The following is a 21117-nucleotide window of genomic DNA, read 5'->3' as shown; positions in this document are numbered from 1 at the left end:
GGGCTGCCCCTTGGCAGAGCCACACATCCTGGCTTTTCCCTTCTGTTTTCCTGTAGCACTATACTCCATATGTTTCAACCCATTCAACCCCACCCGCCTAGAGCCTGCCAGTGCTGGAAGGAGCTGCAGGGCTGAGCAGAGCCTTGAAGTTCTCCTACCCCCATCTGCAGTCATAGACAGATCAGGACCATCTCCCACTTAAAAACGCTCAAAGGAGCACAGTCACTGCTCCTGGCAGCAGTTCCTTACATAGGAGGTGGCACCTTGTTAGTGAAGCAGCAAGCAGCACCTCCCACATCCCTTCCTCCTTCCCTCCCTCCATCGCAGCATCCCCCCCTTGTAAAACTTCACCCCTTCTCACAGGCAAGTGCTTTATCCTCAGAGTCATTTTATTACCAGTTCTACTTTAGATTAAACGGGCCTTCGGTATATAAAAATAATGTATACAAATGAGCAGTTAATGTTTTACATTCCTGGCTTAAAGGCATTTATAAGTTACACATTCATTTCCCTTCCCTCCCCTTCGAGCTTGTGGGTGGTACCGAGCCGGTGCTTAGCATCTTACTTACAGCAGGAAGCAGCCGCTGCTCGGGCTCTGCAGCGAGGCCTTACCCTGGTCTAAGAGCTGGGGCAAGCGAGGCCATTTAACGATGTAAATGCATTAAAGGTTAATTGTGAAGTGCATGGTTTGGAGTTAGCAGCAGCAGCAGCAGGGCAGGGGAGGAATTGAGTCCAGCGCGTTACTGGAGGCTCGTGTAGCTCCTGCACCATTGCAGCAGTGACCCTGCAGCGGTTTGGGATCATGGTGGTTGCTCAAGGGCTGGAGGTTCTGCCCAGTGCCTGCTGCTGGCTGCTCCCCGAGGGACCGTGGTCACTGTTGTCTCCAAGAGGCTCCAGCCCCAACAGCAGAGGTGGGTGACAGTGCGCAGAGCTGGAGCCACCCCACAGAGACTTGAGGACAGTAAATCCTGATTGTTGTAGCTACAGAGCCTCCCCCGTGGTGAGGAACAACCCAGTGCTGATCACCACAGCCTGCAGATCCCAGTGAGACCTTGTATGTGGGTGTTCCAGCCTCTGATCCCGCAGCACAGAGAATTTTAAGGAAGACATATAAAATCATTGTAAAATAGCACCCCTGCCAGCCTCTGGGGCACGGGATGTGCCCAGGGTGGGATCTTTGCAGCAGGCTCCTCGCTGGATTGGAGCTCCTCGGCTCTGCAGCGGAGGAGAACTTGGGTCTCAAAGGGCTCTGCAAGGCCGGGGGAGATGGAGATGGGCAGGGATCGCTGCATCCCTGGCTCCCAGCCCGCCTCCCCTCCTGCAGCGGGAAATCAAAGGCACCAGCAAGCTGAAGAGTGGAGCACGCCAGCGCAGGGCTGAGCCTGAGACGGGCGTGCAATGGAGCAGCTCTGGAGTAGGGATGGGGCAGCCCCTCTTTTCCTTCCAGGACAATTTGGGGTCCTTTCTGTGCTCCCCTCTCCATGCCCATGGCCAGGAGGGTCCCTAGCCCTGCCAGCCTGGAGGAGAGGAGCTCAGAGGCATCGCTAAGCAAGCGCCGGAGGATCCCTGCGCCAGACCCAGGGGCATGCAGGGGGAGCTGGCACGCGAAGCGGCTGGAGCAGCCAGGAGCGGGCGCTGTCCCTGCGCCCCGCGGTGTCCCCGTTCACATCCCGTGGTCAGGATGATGCTCCTGCCCTGGTCCTGGCCGCTGCAGGGCCGGCGCCGGTCACAGCGGGATGTCCGGCGTCGCCTGCAGGCTCTGCCCCGCAGCCCGTTTCTTGGAGCTGCCGCGGCCCTTGTCAGCGCGCCGGTACGGGTTGTTCCTCAGATCTGCACCGGGAGGAGCACAGAGACCGGCTGAGCTCTGCCTGCCCGCCTCGGACCGGTCCCCCATCACCCATCCCTGCCCAGGAGGCACCCGCCTGGGTACGAGGATGCTCAGGGGAAGCCAAACCGGCAGCACGAAGGCGGGAGGAGCAGCAGCTACAACCAACCAACCCCTGGAGCCCTTTCCCTTGGCTCTCCGGTGCCCAGCACCGTATCATGGGGCTGAGGCTGGTGCCGCAGTGCCCCATGGTTGGCTTTCAGCGTGGGGCAGGGTCCGTGCCACACACCTGGAGGTGACAATGGGATGAGAAGCCCGGGGGGGGGTGACCGAGCCTGGCAGCCCCTCGCATGCCCCTGCGCTGAGCCCGGCTGCCCCACGTTACCTACAGAGGACTCTCCTCATTGAAGCTCACGTCGCAGAAGAGCCGGGACGAGCGTTTGCCCGTCCGGGCTGTGAAAGGAACAGTTTTCAGAGCTGAGCAGAGACATCCAGAGAGACAGCGAGGAGGAGGAGGAGAGAGGAGGAAGAAGCAGAAGAGGAGGAAGAGCTATGAGACAGGGCAGGGAGCACTTGCACCGCATGCGATGGGAAGATGTTATAGGCAGGTTTGGTCCCACCATGGGGCTTGGTGGCCCTGCAGCTCCTGGCTGTGACAGGCCCCTGCAGTCCCTCATCACCAAGGGTGTCCCTGCTGCAGGGGGTGGACATCCAGCCACTACCTGAAATAATCTCTCACCTGAAATAATATCCTCAATGGCCCCATCTTTTCCTTCGTAGATAAGTGGCTCCTTCACCATCTGCTTCTTCTTCAGCTCGGCGATCATGTCCATCTGCTGCCGCCTGGCTTTCTGGATGGGCAGCTGCGGTGGGGACAGCGCGGGGTGAACAGCGCGGCCCCCACTGCACCCCAAAGGGGATGGGGTGGCTTCATCTTCCCTCCCTACCCTCCTCTCCCTCCCCAGGACCTGCTTTGCCCTTCCCCACCCCACAGCCTGCGCGGGGCTGGAGCCCGGTGCCCCACCAGGACAGAGACACGTGGGGCACTGTCACCTCAGGCTGGTTCTCGCTGCTGGGGGAGCCGGATTCTGCCTCTTTGGCTGCGGCCTCTTGTTTCTTCCACAGCTCGATGTCCTGCTCTGCTTTCTTGGGAAGGCACAGGGAAGGTGTGCTGAGATGGGGGGTCCTGCTGCGGATCCGCAGCCCCCAGTCCCTTCACAGTCCCCAGCAAGTCCCAACCCAGCTCCAGCATCTCCAATTGCCCCAAAGGGCATCAGTGAACCCGACCAAGTCGGGTCAGACCCCTCCCAAGCCCAGAAACGGGGCAACCCCCATCCCCTCCTACCTTGTAAGCTTTGATGAATCGCATGAACATGGGGAAGAAGGTGGTGGGGGGACTGGTCTTGGGGTTCTCCCCAAAATACTCCACCGCCGACTCAAATGCCTCCTGTGGGCAGAGACACCTCGATCCAGGGGGCTGGGCAGTGGTGCCCCATTGCCCATCTCCTCCTCCCAGCATCTCCCACTTCACAATCCCCTTCTGCATCTCCCCCAGCTCCTGCTTCTCCTACTGGGGCAGAGGTGGGAGCACCCAGGATGTCCCCATGTAGACATGGGGGGCCCAGTCCTGCCCTACAGCCCTGCACTACCCCCAGCACCCACCTTGGCGGTTTTGCTGTCAGCCTGCAGCTTCTCCATCACCTCCGAGTTGACCTTGAGGAAGTCCTTGAGCACGGGGCTGTCGTCCTGCCGCATGAACTCTTTGCGGGTGAGCTCCATGCCCTGCTGCAGGCTCCGCACGTCCTGCAGCACGCTGTCCAGGGACACTGCAGGGAGGGCAGCAGTGCTGAGGTCAGGGCAGGCCTGGGGACCCCCATGCTTGGGCTATAACCCCAGCCCAGTGCCCATGGGTGCTACCTGTGCCCGCCTTGTCGAGGAAGTGCAGCTCGGTGTGGAAGCCGGTCAGCCCAGGGTACTTCTCCGTGATCACCCGCACCAGGTAGTGCAGCAGCGTCTGCTTGCGGTCGGTCGACTTCATCTCCAGGAGCTGGGAGAACAGCGTCAGCCCCGACCCACATCCACCACCCCACCTCACCCCTGCTCAGAGCAGGCTCTGGTGGCCCTCCATCCCCATGGCTGTTCTGCATCCCTCCATCCCCACAGGTGGTTCTGCATCTCTCAATCTCTGCATATCTGATCTCTGCATCCTTAAAAACCCCACAGCTAGGTCCTGTGTATCTCCATCCTTTTCTCTCCTCCCCATGCCTCTCCAACCATATAGGTGGTATCTTCATCCCTCCATTCCCACAGATTCCTATGTTCCTCCATCCCTACAGCTGGTCCCTGCATCCAGAGAGCTGCTCCTCATGCCTCTCCAAACCCTACAGCTGATCCCTGCATCCCTCCATCCCCATAGCTGAATCCTGTGTCCTTCCACCCCTGTAGCTGGGTCCTTGCATCCTTCCACCCCCACAGCAGGTTCCCATGTCCCTCCACCCCTAAGGCCGGCCCCTGTGCTGACCGTACCGCATCGAGGCTCTGCAGCCGGAAGCCATAGGCTGCCCCACGCTTGCTGCTGTTCATGTAGTTCCCAAAGGCCAGGACAATCTGTGGAGACACGAGAGCTCAGGGACACAACCCGGCACGGATGGGGCACACGGGGGGGGCACAGTGCCTACAGGCACCCTGCATGCACCCATCCCACCCCAACATCCCCCCTCCTCACCTCGAGGATGTTGCGCAGTTTGCTGGAGGACTTGAGGGACATGGATGCGGCAATGATGGCGTTGAGTTGCTGTGGGTGGGAGGAGAAGCATGAGCCCCGCTGCGGGGTGTCAGCCCCCTGCAGCACCCACAGCCCCCCCGTAACCCCCCAGCACCCACTGGCATGAGCAGCTGGGCCGTGTCGCTGAAGTTGCCCAGGAAGATCATGACGTTCATGCGCTCGGCCAGGCGCGGGATCTTGCTGAAGCGGATCATGAACTGGTCCTCGTCCGAGAGCTCCTCCGGCGGCTGCTGCTCCCGCTCAAACTTCCCGATGAGCGTCCGCTCGTACTCGGTGGGCAGGAAGCGCAGCAGCAGCTCCAGGAAGTCGAGGCTCAGGGCTTGCTGGTCATACCTGCGGGAGGTGGGAAGCCCCCAGTGCAGTCAGACCCTGCAGCAGGTCCCTCAACCCCCCGTGTCACCCATGGCTGGTTCCCATCTTCCCTCCATCCCCACTGCTGGTCCCCACATCCCTCTATCTCTCTGTATCTGGTGCCATCACGCCTCCAACCCCAGCACACCTCACGCCACCCAAACCCTTTGGTGTAGCTGCGCTTGCACCCAACCATCTCCTGACCTTCTGCCGTCAAGGAGGGGACACTCACGTCTCAATGGCTGTGCAGATGTCCTGGATGCTGCGGCCCCCCTTGCGGAGGGTGATGGCCAGGTTCTTGGCTCGGTTGGACTCCATGAGAGTGACCTTGTTGGGAGCCTTCTGTGTGGCCTTCGCCTTGAGGGCACTGATGTCCAAGCCAGGGCCCTGTGCCTTAGTCTTGAACTGCTCTTCAAAGTCACTCATGTCCAGCTCCTGTGGGGAGACAGGGCTGAGGGCACGGCGGGAGGTGACACAGAACATCTGGGATGAGGACGGGGCCAGAGGACCAGGGCAAGGGGGAAAGGAGTGAGGGAATGAAGGTGGACCAAAGGGATGAGGTCAGGTTGAAGGGATGAGGATGGAGCAGGAGAACAAGGACAGTGACAGGAGAAGGGGATAAGGAGGGGATGAGGGGACTAGAGGATGAAGATGTGGAAGAAGACATGGACAGGATGTGAGGATGAGGATGGAGCAAAGGGTGACAGGAGGATGGCAGATCCCAAGTTGTCACTTTCCATGGCGTCAAGGAGCTGCTCCAGCCTCCAGCAGCCACATCGCACCACGGATGGGTGCAAGGGGGGCACAGGAGCAGCCTCGGCATGGATGCAGCATGGACTGGGACACCGGCCTGTGCCTGGACCACCCCCCGAGCCCTCATGTCCTCACCTGCAGCACCTTCTCGTCGTTGAGCTCATTGAAGACGGTGCCATCGATCTGGCTCGGCTTCAGCGCCACCCAGTTGAAGACGGGCATGCGGAACTTGGTCTGGATCGGCTTCTTCACCTTCACTGCAGGGTGACAGGGAGGGGGGGACACGTCACGGGGTGGGGGGGTCCCAAACCCACAGCAGGGTGCCCCAACCCTCTCCTGGGGACATCCCCAGCACCGCTGGGTCACACTCACCTGAACCACTGCCAGCACTGGGGGCACCCGGCCCCGCTGGGAGCCCCCCCCCGAGGGGCAGCACTGGTGGAGGGGGGGGGACGGGCCCCTCCAGCCCCCCCGGGAGTGGCGGGGGTGGGGGTGGCACTTGGGTTCCTGGGAACGGAGGGGCCGGGGGGGGGCCGGTGCCTGCGGGCAGGGGGGGTGCGGGGGGCACCGGGGGGCCGGGATCAGCCCCCGGCAGCGGGGGGGGCGGCGGAGGTGGGGGGGGCGGCGGGGGGGCGGCGGGTGCCGGGGCGGGGGATGGGGCTGGAGCCGGGGCTGGATCCAGAGCTGGAGCATCTGCAATGGAAAGAAGAGGTGGGTGTGATGGTGGCACCGCAGCGCACGGAGCCATCACCGTGTTCCCCCTGCCACCGAGCGACTCCGCATCCCTGGGCACATCCCTGGGCACATCCCCACGCTCCTGCCTCAGTTTCTCAGCACAGAGGCACGCTGCCACCCCTCCTCTGTCCACTGAGAAGGGACATCCTGGGCTACCACCACGGCCCCGTGCCCGCGGTACCTGTGCCAGTGGCGGTGGTGGCCTCTCGGGTAACCACGGGGGCTGCTGTTGTTTCTATGACAACGGGGACAATCTCGATGGCGACGTCTCCGTCGGGCCCACGCAGGATCTGCACCAAACCCTTCTCCTCCAGCTCCACCAGCCGCCGCTCCAGCGCCAGCCGGTAGCACTCCTGGGGCTGTGGGGTCGGAGGGCTGGGTGGCCGCGGTGGGCTCAGCTGCTCCTGCAGTGGTGACAAGCCCCGGCTCATCACTGGGGTCCTGCTACACCCCTCAAACCCCAGTCAGTCCCCCGGGCACCCGTCCCTTCCTCCAGCGCTGGGTGCTCACCCGCAGCGCCTCCAGCTCCCGCCGCGCCTGGCTCAGCTGCTTCTCCAGCTCCGCTATCTTGGCCATGGAGTCGTTCTCTGCATCCTGCAGCTTCTCCGTCAACTGCAGGGGATGAGGCGACGTCGCTCAGCACCAGCCCCAGCCCTCCCTCGGGACTTGCGTCAGCAGCTCCTGCCCACATGCCCACATCCCACCTGGTTGACGTGCTCCTGCAGCTCCTCCATGTGTTCCAGCACGGCCGTCTTGGTCTCCGAGTCCTCCAGCATGGCCCCCACGTCAAAGACATTGTCCAGGTAGGCTTGGATCTGTACCTGCAGCTTGTCGCTCTCAGTGAGACGGAGGCTCTGCCATGGGACAGCCAGTGGCACCGTCATGGCCGCTGGTACCCCCCAGCACCCACCCGCCTCTGGCATCAGTGCTCAGCACTGGGGCAGTGCAGGATCACCCACCTCCAGGTACTGGTCCAGCCCCAGGTGGGTGAACTCGTACTGCAGGAACACGCGGAAGTTCATGTTCTCCACTGAGTGCACCACGATGTTGATGAACTGCATGCAGGCCACCTGCAGGACAGGCACCGCTCAGCACAGCACTCATGGAGTCATACAATGGGTTGGGTTGGAAGGGACTTTAAAGCTCATCCAGCTCCAACCCCCTGCCACGGGCAGGGACACCTTCCACTAGAGCAGCTTGCTCCAAGCCCCTGTGTCCAACCTGGCCTTGAACACTGCCAGGGATGGGGCAGCCACAGCTTCTCTGGGCACCCTGTGCCAGCGCCTCAGCACCCTCACAGGGAAGAGCTTCTGCCTCAGAGCTCATCTCAATCTCCCCTGTTTCAGTTTGAACCCATCACCCCTTGTGCTATCGCTCCAGTCCCTGATGAAGGTCCCTCTCCAGCATCCTTGTAGCCCCCTTCAGACACTGGGAGCTGCTCTGAGGTCTCCACGCAGCTTCTCTTCTCCAGGTTGAACAGCCCCAATGTTCTCAGCCTGTCCTTGAGGACATGGCGCCTGGGGACTGCACAGTGGGTCGGTGGCCCATGGGGACACGGTGCCCCTGGGGAATGCAGGGTGGTTTCACAGCCCTGGGCCCAGGGGGACCTGGAGAAGGACCAGTGGCTCAGCAGCCCTTGGGGACACAATGCCCTGGGGACAGCACAACAGCTTGGCAGCCCTTGGCACATGGCACCCACATGACAGCACAGTGGTTTGGCCACCCTGGGTACACAGAGCCCTGGGGAAAGCAGAGCACCAGCCCCAGCAGCCACTCACCATGAAGTCAATGTTGGTGTCCTCGTTTTGGAAATACTCCATCAGCTTCTCAAAGCGGTTCTTCTCCCCGCAGACCTGGGGTGGGAGCAGGGGGCTGAGGCCCGGAGGGACACGGCCAGGGTGGGCACCCGAGGGGGTGGCAGGGCAGAATGCATCCCAACCCTGATGGGTGCTGCCTGGCACCCAGTCCAGCTGGGATGTGACCCTGGGGACACACGCTTGGCATTGGGACATCAAGCCCAAAGGTTGGAGCATCAAGATGGGCATTTTCAGGATGGAGGCTGCCCTGATGATGCAGGGCTCTGCCACACATAGAGAAACTGAGGCACAAACCCAGCCGGAGCAGGGGTGCCCATGTGGGGACTGTGTGTCCCTGCTGGGGACTCACCTCCTTGAAGTTGTCAAAGGCAGCCAGGATGATGTCGTGGCCACCTCGGACCAGGCAGACAGCGGCCAGCAGCTCCAGCACCAGTGCCTTGGTCCTATGGAGACATGGGGTGCAAGAGGGTCAGGGCTGTGGGGTGGACAATGGGCTGGGGGTACAGGGGAAAGGGGGCAGGTCCTACCTGGCGTTCTTGTTGTTGAGGCTCAGGGTGATCTCGTTGACACAGGCTGGGTGGTTCATCACCAGGCTGAAGCCAGACTTGGGGAGGGAAAGGAGCATTAATGGGGTTGTGCATCCTGTCCCCACCTCAGGGATGCTCTAGGACCTTGGGACATCCCCATGCCACGTCCCCACCAGACATCTGGGCATCTCAGAGCAAGGGGATGGAGAATGGGTCCCATCCCAAACTATGACCCTGAAGATGGACCTGCAGTGGCTGGACACTTTGGGGGAGCCCTCTCCCACCTGGTAGTTCATGATGGCGCGGAGACACATGATGCAGACGTGGACATCGTCCTTCTGGCTGACCAGGCGGGAGTTCCTCAGCGCCTTCCTGCTGTGCGAGGGGTTCAGCCTGGGAGGCGAGAGGGCAGCTGAGCGGGGCCGGGGTGGTGGGGGGCACAGCGCAAAGCAGGGATGGGGACAGAGCATGGATGGGTGGCAGCAGGGATGGGGGGACACCAGGGGACCCGGGCGGTTGCATCCCCACAGGAGAGACCCCCATGTCCCTGCCCGTCTACAAGCCCTTGGGCTGGTGGGGTGATGGGGGGTGGGATGGAGGCCGGGAGGTCTCGGAGGCTCACCGGAGCGGGTAGGAGCTGCCGGGTGACCTGGGGCTACGGTCCCCATCACCGCCCGGGGCACTGCAGGGGACGCTGGGGTGGATGTGGCGGAGGAGGGTGTGGATGTGCTGGTTCGAGAGGCAGCAGCTGGAGGCGCGTTAGAGCCTGCAGGACAGGAGGGAGAAACGGGGCTCCCGTGTCGCCCCCCCCCAGGCTTGGGGACACGGGTGGGGGACAAGGGCCGGGACCCCCTGTGGGTGCCACGTCACTCCTGACCTGTCCCTGGGGCTGGGGGGGACACCCCAGCTCCCCTGGAGCCTCTGGCATGCGGTGAGGGACCCCCATGATCCCCATGGTGCCACCTTAATGGCTCCCAGTGTGACTGTGGTGGGGTGTCCCCTGGCCCCCCACCCGCTGGTGACCAGCATCGGGGCCCCACTGGGGTGTCCCCGTCCCACCAGCACCCTGGCCCCGTCACCTACCGTCAGCGCGTCCCCCGGCAGCGTGCAAGAGAAGAGCGGGGTTAAAGGGGGCTGCGGGGTGAGAGGTGCCAAGCGAGAGCCACCAGCCACCAGGACCAGCTATGGGGGCACAGGCCTGTTCCTCTGCACTGGTTTTAAACCAGGAGGGTGCAATTTGCTCCCCCAAAATCTCCAGTTTTTGCTTGTTCATGGGTTTTTCCCAGAACATCCCACAATGGTTCCACTGGGGGATTGATCCAGCCCAGCTCCCAGCAGGGTTTATCCTGGGTACGTGGCTTTGTCCCCTCCAAACCAGCCCTGAGGACCCATTGGTAGGACCAAGCCTGCGTCCCCCTGCCAAGCCCCTCTCCGAGCACGGCACAGCCGGGGTGCAGCGAGGCGGGGAGCAGGGAGGGACACGGCGCAGGGACAGGGGGGACAGTTGGGGACGGGACCACGCGTTACCTTACAGTGAGGTGCCGCGCTTTGGAGGAGCCCTGGCTGGGGGGCGACGAGTTGCTTTTGTTCAGGTCCTCCACCGACCGCTCCAGGACCTTGCCCTTGTCAGAGCCTGGGCTGCCGTTCTCAGAGCTCTCCATGTCATACCTGGTGGCCCGTGGGGACACAGGCACCGGTGAGATGTGGTACCCCAATATGGGTCCCCAGGGCTGGGGATGCTGGGGATGCTCTGCTTGACCCCAGCCATAGAGCACCCTTAGCTCCATCACTCCGGTGATGAAGGAGAGCACCCCAGGGACCCCCCTCTGTGACCCAGGGAAGTCTGATCCCAGCCTTGGGAAGGAGCAGCTGGTGGGGACATACGCGACAGAGCACTGGGCGAAGGCGAGATACTCCAGCAGCACGTCCAGCCCCTTGTTCTCCTCATTAAGGAACTCCTGGACCCAGCTGTGGGATGCAGAGCATTAGTTGGCTTCACCAGCCCTCCTCATCCTCCCTTTTTCCCCCTCCAGACCCTCAGCAGAGCCACCCCCTGGTCAGAGGTCCCCAGCAAGAGTGGGACACGCGGGGGACATGAGGTGGCACCTCTCAGAGGCAGGTGGGTGCCACAGTGACCCCCACTCCTGATGCACGGGGACACAGCCCAGGGGCTCTGCTGCCATCACTGCCACCAAGACAGGACAGCCTGACCCTGGGTGGTGGGACCATGGGCGCCCATGGCTCAGCACCCACCACACAACAAGGGGTCAGGGCCCCCAGGGTGGCAGCCAAGGTCCTTTCTAGAATCCAGGGAGTACCAGAAAGCCAAGATGAGGTTCAGGTCCTACAGCACCCATTGCACAGGGTGCTGCCAGAGTCACCCCAGAGAGGTGGGATGAGGCCACATCCCCACAGCCAGAAGCCAGCAGCATGCCTGTCCCTATCCCAGTGACGCTGGGGACATCACTGTCAGCAGCAATGGCTGGTGGCAACAAGGACACTTCTATCCTTACCCGATGTAGTTGGTCCTCAAGGAAATCTCCAGCTCCCGGAGCACCTGCGTCGACTCCTGCACTCGCCTCTTGAACTGTGGGACATGGAGAGCCATTGGCACCATCCCTGCACCCGACCCAGGTGGGAACAAGGGGTGCAGGGGGAAGCCCTCACCTTCCTGCTTACGCCACCCGTGTCCAAGTAGCTCTTCAGCTTCTGGATGTAGGCAGACGGTGGGTTCTTCACCTGGAAACGCTCCTACGAGCCCCGGAGAGAAGCTGAAACCACCCGCCCGCAGCACAGGGACGTGCCACTGTCCCCACAGCAGCCACCGTGTCCCTGTCCCCACCCCTGCACTGCACCAGGGCTTAATGAGGTTAATGAGGCACCGAATCACTAATGGAGATGGATGTTGGTGCTCGGCACCATGAGGGGACAAGGATGGCACCGGGGATGCTGTGACACCCGGACCTCACCTGGTCACAGATGAGCTCCCACTTCTTCTCGTTGTCATATTGGTTGAGCAGCTTCATCTTGTCCGGGGGCAGGTTCATGGAGTTCTGTGGGGTAATGGGTGTCAGGGCTGGGGGTCACCCCCAAAAACACCCCCCTGGGGCTGTAGCACCCGCTGCTCACCCAGCACTGGGTGTCCCTGCTCAGCAGTGGGATGGTGGGGACATCAGTGGGAGGATGGGGACACTGGCAGGGACACCAGTGGGAAGATGAGGACACCAGTGAGAGGATGGGGATACCACCATTCCCAGGATGTTAGCATCCCACTAGACATGAAACCATCAGCAACATCCCCATCTGGGGGTCCCTGAGGCGGAGGGCAGGGGGTGTTAGTGGAGGACAGGAGATAAACCGGACCCATCCATCTGTGTCATGATGCTCAATGCTCCTAGCCTCAGCCAGCCCAGTCCTGGCAGATCCACATGGGGTGAGGGGTGGGGATACAGGCTGCTGACACCCTGAGGAACCCAGGAGTTGGTGAAATCAGTGTTCCTCTAGAGACCTGGTGTCAGGGCAGGGTCTGGAGCGTCACCACATCCCTCTGTGCCTCCATTGCACAACCCCGGCCCCCGCCGCCCCCCGGGGCTGCCCCGGCAGGATGTGTCGTGGTTTCCGCTCTCCAAACGGCATGAAGCGGCTGCCAAACCTGCCCCACAGCACAGCGGGGCCCCGGGGCAGCCCCTGCCCCTGCGGTGCTCAGGAGACAGAGTGGGTCCCTGAGGGACACCATGGGGAGAGCAGCAAAGCCTTTAATGAGGCACCCACCATGGCCTGGGCCATGCCGGGAGCTCAGCTCAGGTCATGGGTGGTTGAATTTCCCAAAAGACCCATTTCTGGGTGATGCAGCCCCTAGAGAAAAGCAGGAGTTGAGGCTTGCCTTGGGCAAGCTGGCACAGTGGCACATGGAGGCAATGAGCAGCCCTTAACCACCTTAATGTCACCCTTAACCACCAGTTTTGGGGTGCCCTGTTGTTGAGGATAGGGCTGGGGACACCCATGTCCTCGGAGGAAGAAGGCATGTCACAGGGGTTTGGTTGCCCACAGAGGAGCAGGTCCAAGAGGAGAGGTGCCACACTGGGGACCTGTCGAGCTGCTTTCGCAAGAAGCCAAAACCAGGAGATGTGGGTGGAGAGGAGCCTGGGGAATGGATCACACAGGGAGGGTGAAATTAGGCTGCAGGGTCAGAAATAGCCTCGTTGCAAAGCCACCGGGGCTGGACTTGAGCTGCTGGGTGGTCCCAGGGTGAAAGAGGTGGCAGCAGCACCCAATGTCCCCTTTGCCGGGGAGCCCCGTCCTTGTGGTCCCTTTGGGATGGGTGAGACCCTCCAGGAGGGTCAGATCAAAGCGAAGGGCTGTGCTGAGAGGGACCATGCACCCAAACACCCCACCAGTGCTCTGGCAGCACCCGTGGTACTCTCCGTGGGACACTATTGCGTGTCCTCAGCAGAGAGGGGACAGTGGCATTTGCCACATGGACCATCTCTTCCAGTGTCAGCGTGTGGGACCTGGAAACACCAGGACCAAGCATCACCTGTGAGACAGGACCTCCGGTGAGTTCCCCACCACGAGGATGCAGGCAGGGCAGGGGGATGCTGGGGATGTCCCTATGGAGGTGGCTCTGCCCCCGAGCCCTGCGGTCCCTTCCTTGCCAGCAGGTCTGAGCCGGGTGGCAGGATGTGGCATGGTTGGGTACAAACAGGGTGGTGGCTGCATCCCGTTGGGGCCTGGGCACAGGCACGTGGTGCTGGGGGGAGGAAGTGGCTCCGCTGTGGTCCCCAGCAGCGCGAAGAAACCGGTTCTCATTTCCTGCTGGGGAGTGGGGGGACCGGTGCTGCAGGAGGTGTGGGGCAGGGCAAGTGATGTGGGGCAGGGCTGGGTGGGAGACACGGGGCAGGGCAGCAGCAGAGCACCCTGGAAGTGTCATTGGAAGGACTTGATCCTCCTCCTCTTCCTCTTTGGGGGACAAAGATGGTGGGGCCGCGGGGACTTGCCGCCAGCAACCACGTCCCACCTCCAGTCATTCAGCACCTTCCATCTGGTACCAGCACTCTCATCCCACCCTGGTATGGGGCTTCCCCAGCCTCTTCCCCAGCCTCCCCACAGCCTGGCAGCAGCGTCACTGAACGGATGCCACCAAATGTCCCCCACCAACTCTTCTGGGACACACAAGGTGCGATAGAGCCCACGGTGCCATCCCACCCATGCCCAGCACCAGGAAGCAGCTGACTGGGACCTTCCACCTCAGCCGGTACCGGCTACAGGCCTGAGCTGGGCTTTACCCTACACCTAAAACTAAGACTGGGGGGAGGCAAAGCAGCACATTCATCATTTTCCGGTATGAAATGTCCTTTCTGTGTCGCAGCACCCGCACAGGGCTGCCGCCGGGGTGGGGACGGAGCTATTTTGAATGTCAGACACCTTCCTTTGTTCCACACACGAGCGGGCAGAGCCAAGCCGGGCTCTGCACCAAACCCCAGCGCAAGAACAGTTCAAAGCATCCTTCACAGAAGTGTTTGCTCAGTAAAACACTGATGGGCTGGAGTGAGAACCAGGCTGAGGCCAGGGAGCAGTGTTTCTGGGGCATGTGGGAGATAGGGGTGGAAAGCCTTGATGGCACGTGGCATGGGAGAGAATCCCAGTCCAGACACTGGACACCAAGCAGCCCATCACAGGGAAGGGGCTGGAGCGGCCTGAGATGCTGGTTTAGGGGTTGTAGAGGACCTGGTGCCTGGGTTGGTGGCCACTGGACCACACCAGGATGCTCCCTCCATCCCTCATGGCCACAGAGCACAATACTCCCATCCAAGGGAGTTTGGGACATGCTCAGCCCAACAGGACCAGCCATCCTATGGTGTCCCCTTCAGTGACCCCGACTGCCATCAGACCTATATTCCTGCCTCTTCCCTAGACTCAGCACTGGGCACCCAGCAGGATGAGGCTCACCCAGGGCTCTCCTGACCCCCAGCATGATGCTTCCAGGACCAGCTCATCCTGCCAGGGAATCCCTGGATCCATCCAGGTCCAAACCCCTCAAGTGCCAGGCAGGGACAAGCTGGTGGAGGCACAGATGATGGCCGGATCCTGCTGCGAGGGTGGCGAGGAGCAGGATAAGGGGGGGCGGCCGCTGCTGCTCCCGGCTCTATTTTAAGAACAAGCAGAAGCTGCTCCTGGCACATTGGAGAGATGAGCCTGATCCAGCCACCTTGCCCCCATTCCCACCAGCTGCCTGCCTGCCCACCCTGCACAGGGATGCCCTCCGGACATAGCCTGATCCAATGCCACGGAGGTGATCCCTGCACCAGGACACCCTCCTCCTTCAACCAGGCCCTGATCCAGCCACATACAACAGCTCCCAGGCCACTTCCCTTCCTATCCAGGGCCCACATCCCTCATGGGGACACCCCACTGCACCCAGCTGGACTTGGCCATCGTGCTGGGACCGGGCTGGGGACGGATCCAGCGGAACGCTGAGCATCAGTCGGCTGAGGCTGACACTGCGGCCAGGGCTCACTGGTGACCAGTCCCACTGCTGGGGCCAACAGCACATCTGCAAACATCTGCGAACATCTGCAGTGGTGACGTTCACCATGTTCTCCCCCAGGTCCTGGGAGAAGAGGCAGCAAAGCCCCCGCCAGCAAAGCCTCCCACCGGAGCAGTCCCCGTCCCCATAAGCCATCAGCCCCAACGCTCCAGACGAACCCTCCGAGATGTTTTCAGCCTCACCTCCGCCACACTCACCCCACAGTTTGATTTATATATTCCCAATTGCTACCTCTTGACCGCTCCAAGCAGGAGCATCCCCATCCCAGCAGCAAAGATGCTCTCTTTCCTTCACTCCATCCCAAAAAGCCACCTTGGCACATCCCAAACCACTTGGCACAGAGACAACCCTCCTGTTGCTCTGCCAAAGCGGCATCTGCCACAGTGCCTTAGCTGGGAAGAAGCCAGCTTTTGGGGAATAAAACTGAATTCCCTGTTTCTTGGCATGTGGTGGGTTTATCCATCCCCTTCCTGGTGGCGGTTTGGATTCCCCTGGGCTCCAATGTTGGCTATGCTGCCAGCTCTCCCAGTTTGGGATGTCCGGCCCAAAACTGGTTTACACCAATGTGCTCTCGCAGCAACATCGTAACCGGGGCAACGTGTCGGATCTGGATCATGCTCCACTGGGAGATTCCCAACCCACCGCGTCCTGCTCAGGAGGTGGATAAATGCAATCCTGAGTTAAGGAATGTGGTTGGGGTGGGTGAGGGCCAAGGGATCCCCCAGTTCCCGTCCCCCCGGGGGTTCCACTGCCCCCCCGCAGCAGCGAGAAGGGGGAAAGGAAGCTGCGGAGGGAGGAAGCGAGATTGGGACAGCGATTTCACAAGACACCCGGTTCCTGTCTGGCCAGACCCCATCCCCTTGGGTGTCCTCAGCTCCCAGGAAAGGCTTTTCCTTGGGATGGCGGCAGTGAAGGTGGCTCTGAGGTCCCGGGGCAGAGCATCGCCCTTTTCCAACCTGCTGCCACCCGGCCAGGCGGGAAGCGCCATTTTCTGAGGCCTCGCAGCAGCAGCGGAAGCACCCAAGGTCCCCACTGCCTGTCCCCTCCTGCCACCGCTGCTGCAGCACCCGGGAGCCACCACCAGTGCCACCACCCAGCTCAGCCACCCGCCACCCTCCAGCGATGGGTGTCCCACAGCGCATCCCGCTCCATGGGGATTCTGGGGTTCCCATGTAGCTCCCCACCTTGCAGAGCCCTTCGCCATCATCCCCTAGAGCTGGAGTTGATGCTGCCGGGGGCAGAGAAGCACCAGCAGCTCCAGCTGCAATTCCCACCCCCAAATAATCCTCCTATAAACACCACAAGATAAAAAAGCTCCAAAATAACTAGCACTTGGGGCTGGGATGATCCCACCGAGCAGATTCTGGCATACCGGCATCTGTGGAGCTTTTGCTGCTCCTGGCACAGCTCCGTCTCCCAACGAGGGATCAAGGGAGTTAAGCAGCATATATTTTCCCTGCTCCCAGCCTGACCCTACAGCACAGAGCATCTTTGGGGAGGGCAGGGATACAGGATGGAGCGTGTCCTGGCTCCCAAGGAGGGCCTGCAGCCGGCTTGGTGCGAAGGTCACGGCCGGCTGCCCCGCTCAAGGACAGAGGAGAACAGGCAGGAGCTGATCTCCCGCAGCTCCGAGCTGCCATCCCCTGGGAACGCGGCTTCGGCATCGCCCGCTGCTCACCCCGCAGCCGGAGCTGGGGAGGCTGGGAGCGATGCCGGTGGTTTTCCCAAAGGGGGAACAGCATCAGCGGTGAGGATGAGGCTTTTCCATCCGCAACACCGGCTGCCTGCAGCACGCTGCCGGGCCCAGCCGCTGCCGGCTCCCGCCATGGAGACCCGGGATCACCCCAAATATTTCAGGCTGGATCCCCCCCTCCAGGAGCGGCAGCCCCGCTGAGGGACAGCTCGAGCATCCCCAGGAGTGGCAGAAGAACAATTAGTATTAATCCTAGGGATGATAATTAATGACCGAATCAAATGCTGACTGTGATAACGGGACAGCCGCAGCTCCAAGGGTCCCCCCCCCCGTCCCCGCTCACCAGGACGCGGCCGAAGCGCTCCTCCAGCTCGGCGGCGGCGGGCATGGGCTGCCGGGCGGGCGGCGCGGCGGCGCTCGGGGGGGCGGCGGGGGGCCGGGGGTCGCGGTTCTCCCGCCCCGCCGGCCCCCCCTCCATGCCCCCGGCCGCGTTGCCCATGGCCGGGCTGGGCTCGGGGGTGCTGCTGCTCCTCCCTCCCGCTCCGCGGCTGCTCTTCGCCGTTTGCAACTTCGCCGGGGCGTTATCGCGCTGTTAACGCCTCCCCCCCCCCCCGCCACCCCGCCCCGGCGGGCAGGGCTCCACCGGCCCGGCCCCGGGAGCAGGGACCGGCCCCGGCCCTCGGACCGCAGCGCAGGGCTGGCACCGCTGCCCGCCGCCTCCTGCCGTGTCCCAGATGATTTCAGCTTGTCCGACCCCAGCATTGAATTATATGTAAATTATTTGAATTTTTATTTATTATTTAATTTTATTTCACTTAATTTAATTCCATGTTATTTTATTTTATTAATCTTATTTTATTATTTTATTCTATTTTTTTAGAACTTTCATTCCATTTTTAGTTGAATTTAGTTGGCTTTATTTTTTAATTTATGCACTTATTTTATCTAATTCTTTTCATTTTAGCTTATTTTATTTAATTTTTATTTCGTGTTATTTATTTTCGCTTTTTTATCATTTTTATTTTATTCCTTTTTCCTTATCCTTTATCTTTTTTATATTACTTTATTCATTTAATTTCAGTATTTTATTTACTTCTAAAATATTTATTATTTATTTTATTATTTGATTTTCTTACCCTGTATATTTTTTTCTTATTAATTTTATGTTATTTTTTATTTTACTCCATTCACTTTCCAATTTTGTTCTGATATTTCATTTTCTAAGGTGCCAGTTGGAGCGAGGGGCGCAGCCAGGGGGTGTCGGGCTCCCTCCTTCCCCACCTCAGCCTCCACGGGAGGGAGAGCTGAGGCCAAGCCAACCCATCGCACTTCTGGGCAGCCCACTCTAGGCAGGGGCTCCCAGGTAGGGGCACGCACCAATGACTGGAGCTCCCAACCACCGCCGGGACATGAAGCACATTATTCCACTGAGATTTGGTGAGATTAAGGACTTGAGGAGAGATGTGCTGAGGGATGGGTGGAGGATGGATCCAGATGGGCTCCTAGAACCCCCCCGCACAGCCCTGGGGCTGCACCCATCCGGCTCTCGCAGCATCTTTTGTTTGGCAAGAGGTGCTGGGACAGGCGCTCGGCACCGCAGGGACCAGGGGAATGCGCTGGACCTGTTCTGTCAACCTCTGCAACCCCCAAACCCCAACCAGGGGATGCACAACATGACCAGGAGCTGCCGTGGATTCCTGAACTGCCTTTGGCACGATGCAGCATCCTCTCCATCATCTCTGGGGCTTTGAGAGGCCAGAGAGGAGCCGCAGGCAGCTCAGCGGCACCGAAATTGGGGTCACCCACATTTGGGTTCGTTCCAGTTTTCCAAAACTCAATTTTGCAGCTGAAATCTCTTTGTTTCATTACATATTTCAGCGTCTTATTAAATATTTTGCATTGAATTCCCTGATCCTGGTTCTCAAGGGACAGGGATGGTCACCCCGACGCAGTCTCAGGAGGGCAGATGTCACCAGGACCATGTGTGAGGACCAAGGTTTTCATCCAGAGTTGTCCCACACTGGGGACAGGCTCTGCTATGGGGCAGGGGGCCTGTGGGGACCCCAAGGGACACCTTCCACTAGGCCAGGTTGCTCAAAGCCCCATCAGAGTCCTCTCCTTTCACCACTTTTCTGGTGTTTGACTTGCACTACTTGAAGGCTTTTGTCTGACAACTCCAATGGCATGGGAGCTGCTTGCTTCCTACTGCAATGATCCTTAAAAACATGCTAGAAACCACGTTCCAATAATCATCTTCAATATGTGCCCAGGGCTAATTTGTTAGTTTTTTACATTAAGGTTGACTTCAGAGCCAGGTTTGTTTCTTAATGAAGTTCAATTCACTGGGAAAGCCTCAACCTGGACATCAGACCCTTCGGTTTTCCCCCCTGGATTTGCAGCTCCACAAAATTATACTGTTTCTTGATGTTAGAGCTATCCAGGCAATATTTGCTCATCCAAAGAAGCATTCCTAGACCTACATTGTGCAGCCCAGAATAAACCCAATCTTAGCATGGTAACTTGGCACTGAAGGATTAAGCTCCAGAAGCTTGAGGGTAGCTGGAGAGCTGACCCCATCTCACACACCTCCACGGAGCTGCACCTGGAGGTACCTGAGACAGGGAGGGAACCGTTCCTCAAGGTTGCCCAAGGGTATGGCTCTTCCTTTCTGCCTTGGTGAGGATTTCTGATGGTTTGAGGACTTGCTCTGAAGTTATGTGGCTGAAGTGAAGGTCAACCCAAGGTTCTCTCTTGATGAAAGGATCAAGATCTTAATTCCTTCACTTCTGAGGTGCTGAGCTTGGATTTCTATTTTCAGCGCTGCTGAATTTCTTAGTGCCTGTAATGACTTCCAGGTATAACTCCATAACTCCACTCTCCATTTAGCCCATCGCCTTCTCAAGTGCACATTTTAATGTGTTAAGCCACAAGAAGCAGTGGAAAGAGAAGAACCATGTCTCTTCTGTTGGTAAATCAGCTTCTTCTGCAGGTAAATCAGTTTTTACAGTATAGAATAGAGAACCATAGAGAGGAAGCTCATGACTGGAGTCCTGGGACACAGAGTTTCAGGGCTGCAAAGAGCTTGAAAACCAGATGAAGATAAACATCATTCCCAACCAGAAATATTTTGGTTATGTCACATAGTAAATATCTCATCCAGGGATTGATTATACGTAACTTGGTGTTTGCTTATCAGCTGCAGCTTGAACGCAGTTGGCTTGGCTCCCCAGGGACGTGTGTGAGTTCAGAATCTGTGCAAGGAGGAAAATGTGGAACAGATAATGGGTAAAAATTGGGATATGGTGTGTATGAACATTAAGGGAAGAGCAGTGGAGGAAGAAAGGGGCTCCTCAGCCTCTCTCTGTTGCTCCAGGAAGGGAAAATAAATGCCATGGACAGAACATTGAATATTTTTGTGTATTTGTTTCTAAGGAGTTTCTCTTCCAACTCAGAGCAGTGAATCCACTTCTCCTGCTGAAAACATGGGAGGAACAGGAAGCAGGTGAGCTCTGTCTGGAGGCATCTCACCCAGCTGTTGAAGAGACACGGTTGGACCCTGCGAGGAATCATGGAGCCATTGAGGTTGGAAAAGATCTTTAACATCATCACATCCAACCATTAACCTGGTCCTGAATGGCTCCCTGGACAACCTGTGCCAGTGTTTCACCACCCTCACTGCAAAGAATCTCTTCCTCAGATCCAGCCTCAATCTCCCTCTTTTAGTTTCAAACCATCACCCTTCGTCCTGCCACAACAGGCCCTGCTAAAAAGGTCTCTCCCCATCTTTCTTGTAGACCCCTTTTAAGTATTAAAAGGCCACAATAAGGTCTCCCTGCAGCCTTCTCTTCTCCACGCTGAAGAACCCCAACTCTCTCAGCCTTTCCTCATAGGGGAAGTGCTCCAGTCCCTCCACCATCCTTCAGCGAACTCTCTCCACTGTGTCCACGTCTCTCTTGTGCTGGGGACCCCTGAACATGACACAGTCCTCCAGGCACGGCCTCCCCAGTGCTGAGTGACTGGGAGAATCATCTCCCTCCACCTACTGGCGACACGCTGTCAGAACGCAGCCCACGGTGTTATTCAC

The 21117-nt window shown here is 59.5% G+C and overlaps 1 protein-coding gene across 4 annotated transcripts; it reads right to left on the bottom strand.

Annotated features, from left to right (window-relative positions):
* Window positions 1-368: 368 nt before the first annotated feature.
* Window positions 369-17601, bottom strand: FMNL1 (formin like 1). Of its 4 annotated transcripts, none has more exons than XM_030508780.1 (28): window positions 17377-17601; window positions 11763-11846; window positions 11461-11544; window positions 11307-11380; window positions 10678-10761; window positions 10321-10461; window positions 9416-9541; window positions 9078-9186; window positions 8794-8870; window positions 8616-8709; window positions 8228-8302; window positions 7409-7519; window positions 7154-7303; window positions 6960-7061; window positions 6631-6853; window positions 6087-6407; window positions 5850-5971; window positions 5194-5396; window positions 4709-4943; window positions 4551-4619; window positions 4352-4432; window positions 3743-3872; window positions 3488-3651; window positions 3171-3272; window positions 2879-2971; window positions 2565-2688; window positions 2211-2302; window positions 369-1830 (listed from the first exon to the last, which is right to left on the bottom strand). In XM_030508780.1, the coding sequence occupies exons 1-27, from the start codon at window positions 17530-17532 to the stop codon at window positions 2211-2213; spliced, it is 3426 nt and encodes a 1141-aa protein (XP_030364640.1). In that variant the 5' UTR covers window positions 17533-17601; the 3' UTR covers window positions 369-1830. The 4 variants fall into 4 exon arrangements, with proteins under 4 accessions (XP_030364640.1, XP_030364638.1, XP_030364639.1 ...); XM_030508778.2 differs by having other exon boundaries at window positions 2215-2302; XM_030508779.1 differs by lacking the exon at window positions 2211-2302.
* Between the last annotated feature and the right edge of the window lie 3516 nt (window positions 17602-21117).

This window comes from Strigops habroptila, chromosome 19 (genome assembly GCF_004027225.2).
Source record: "Strigops habroptila isolate Jane chromosome 19, bStrHab1.2.pri, whole genome shotgun sequence".
Taxonomy (NCBI): Eukaryota; Metazoa; Chordata; class Aves; order Psittaciformes; family Psittacidae; genus Strigops; species Strigops habroptila.
Note: the sequence above shows the minus strand (reverse complement) of the source record. Positions and strands in the feature narration are given on the sequence as shown.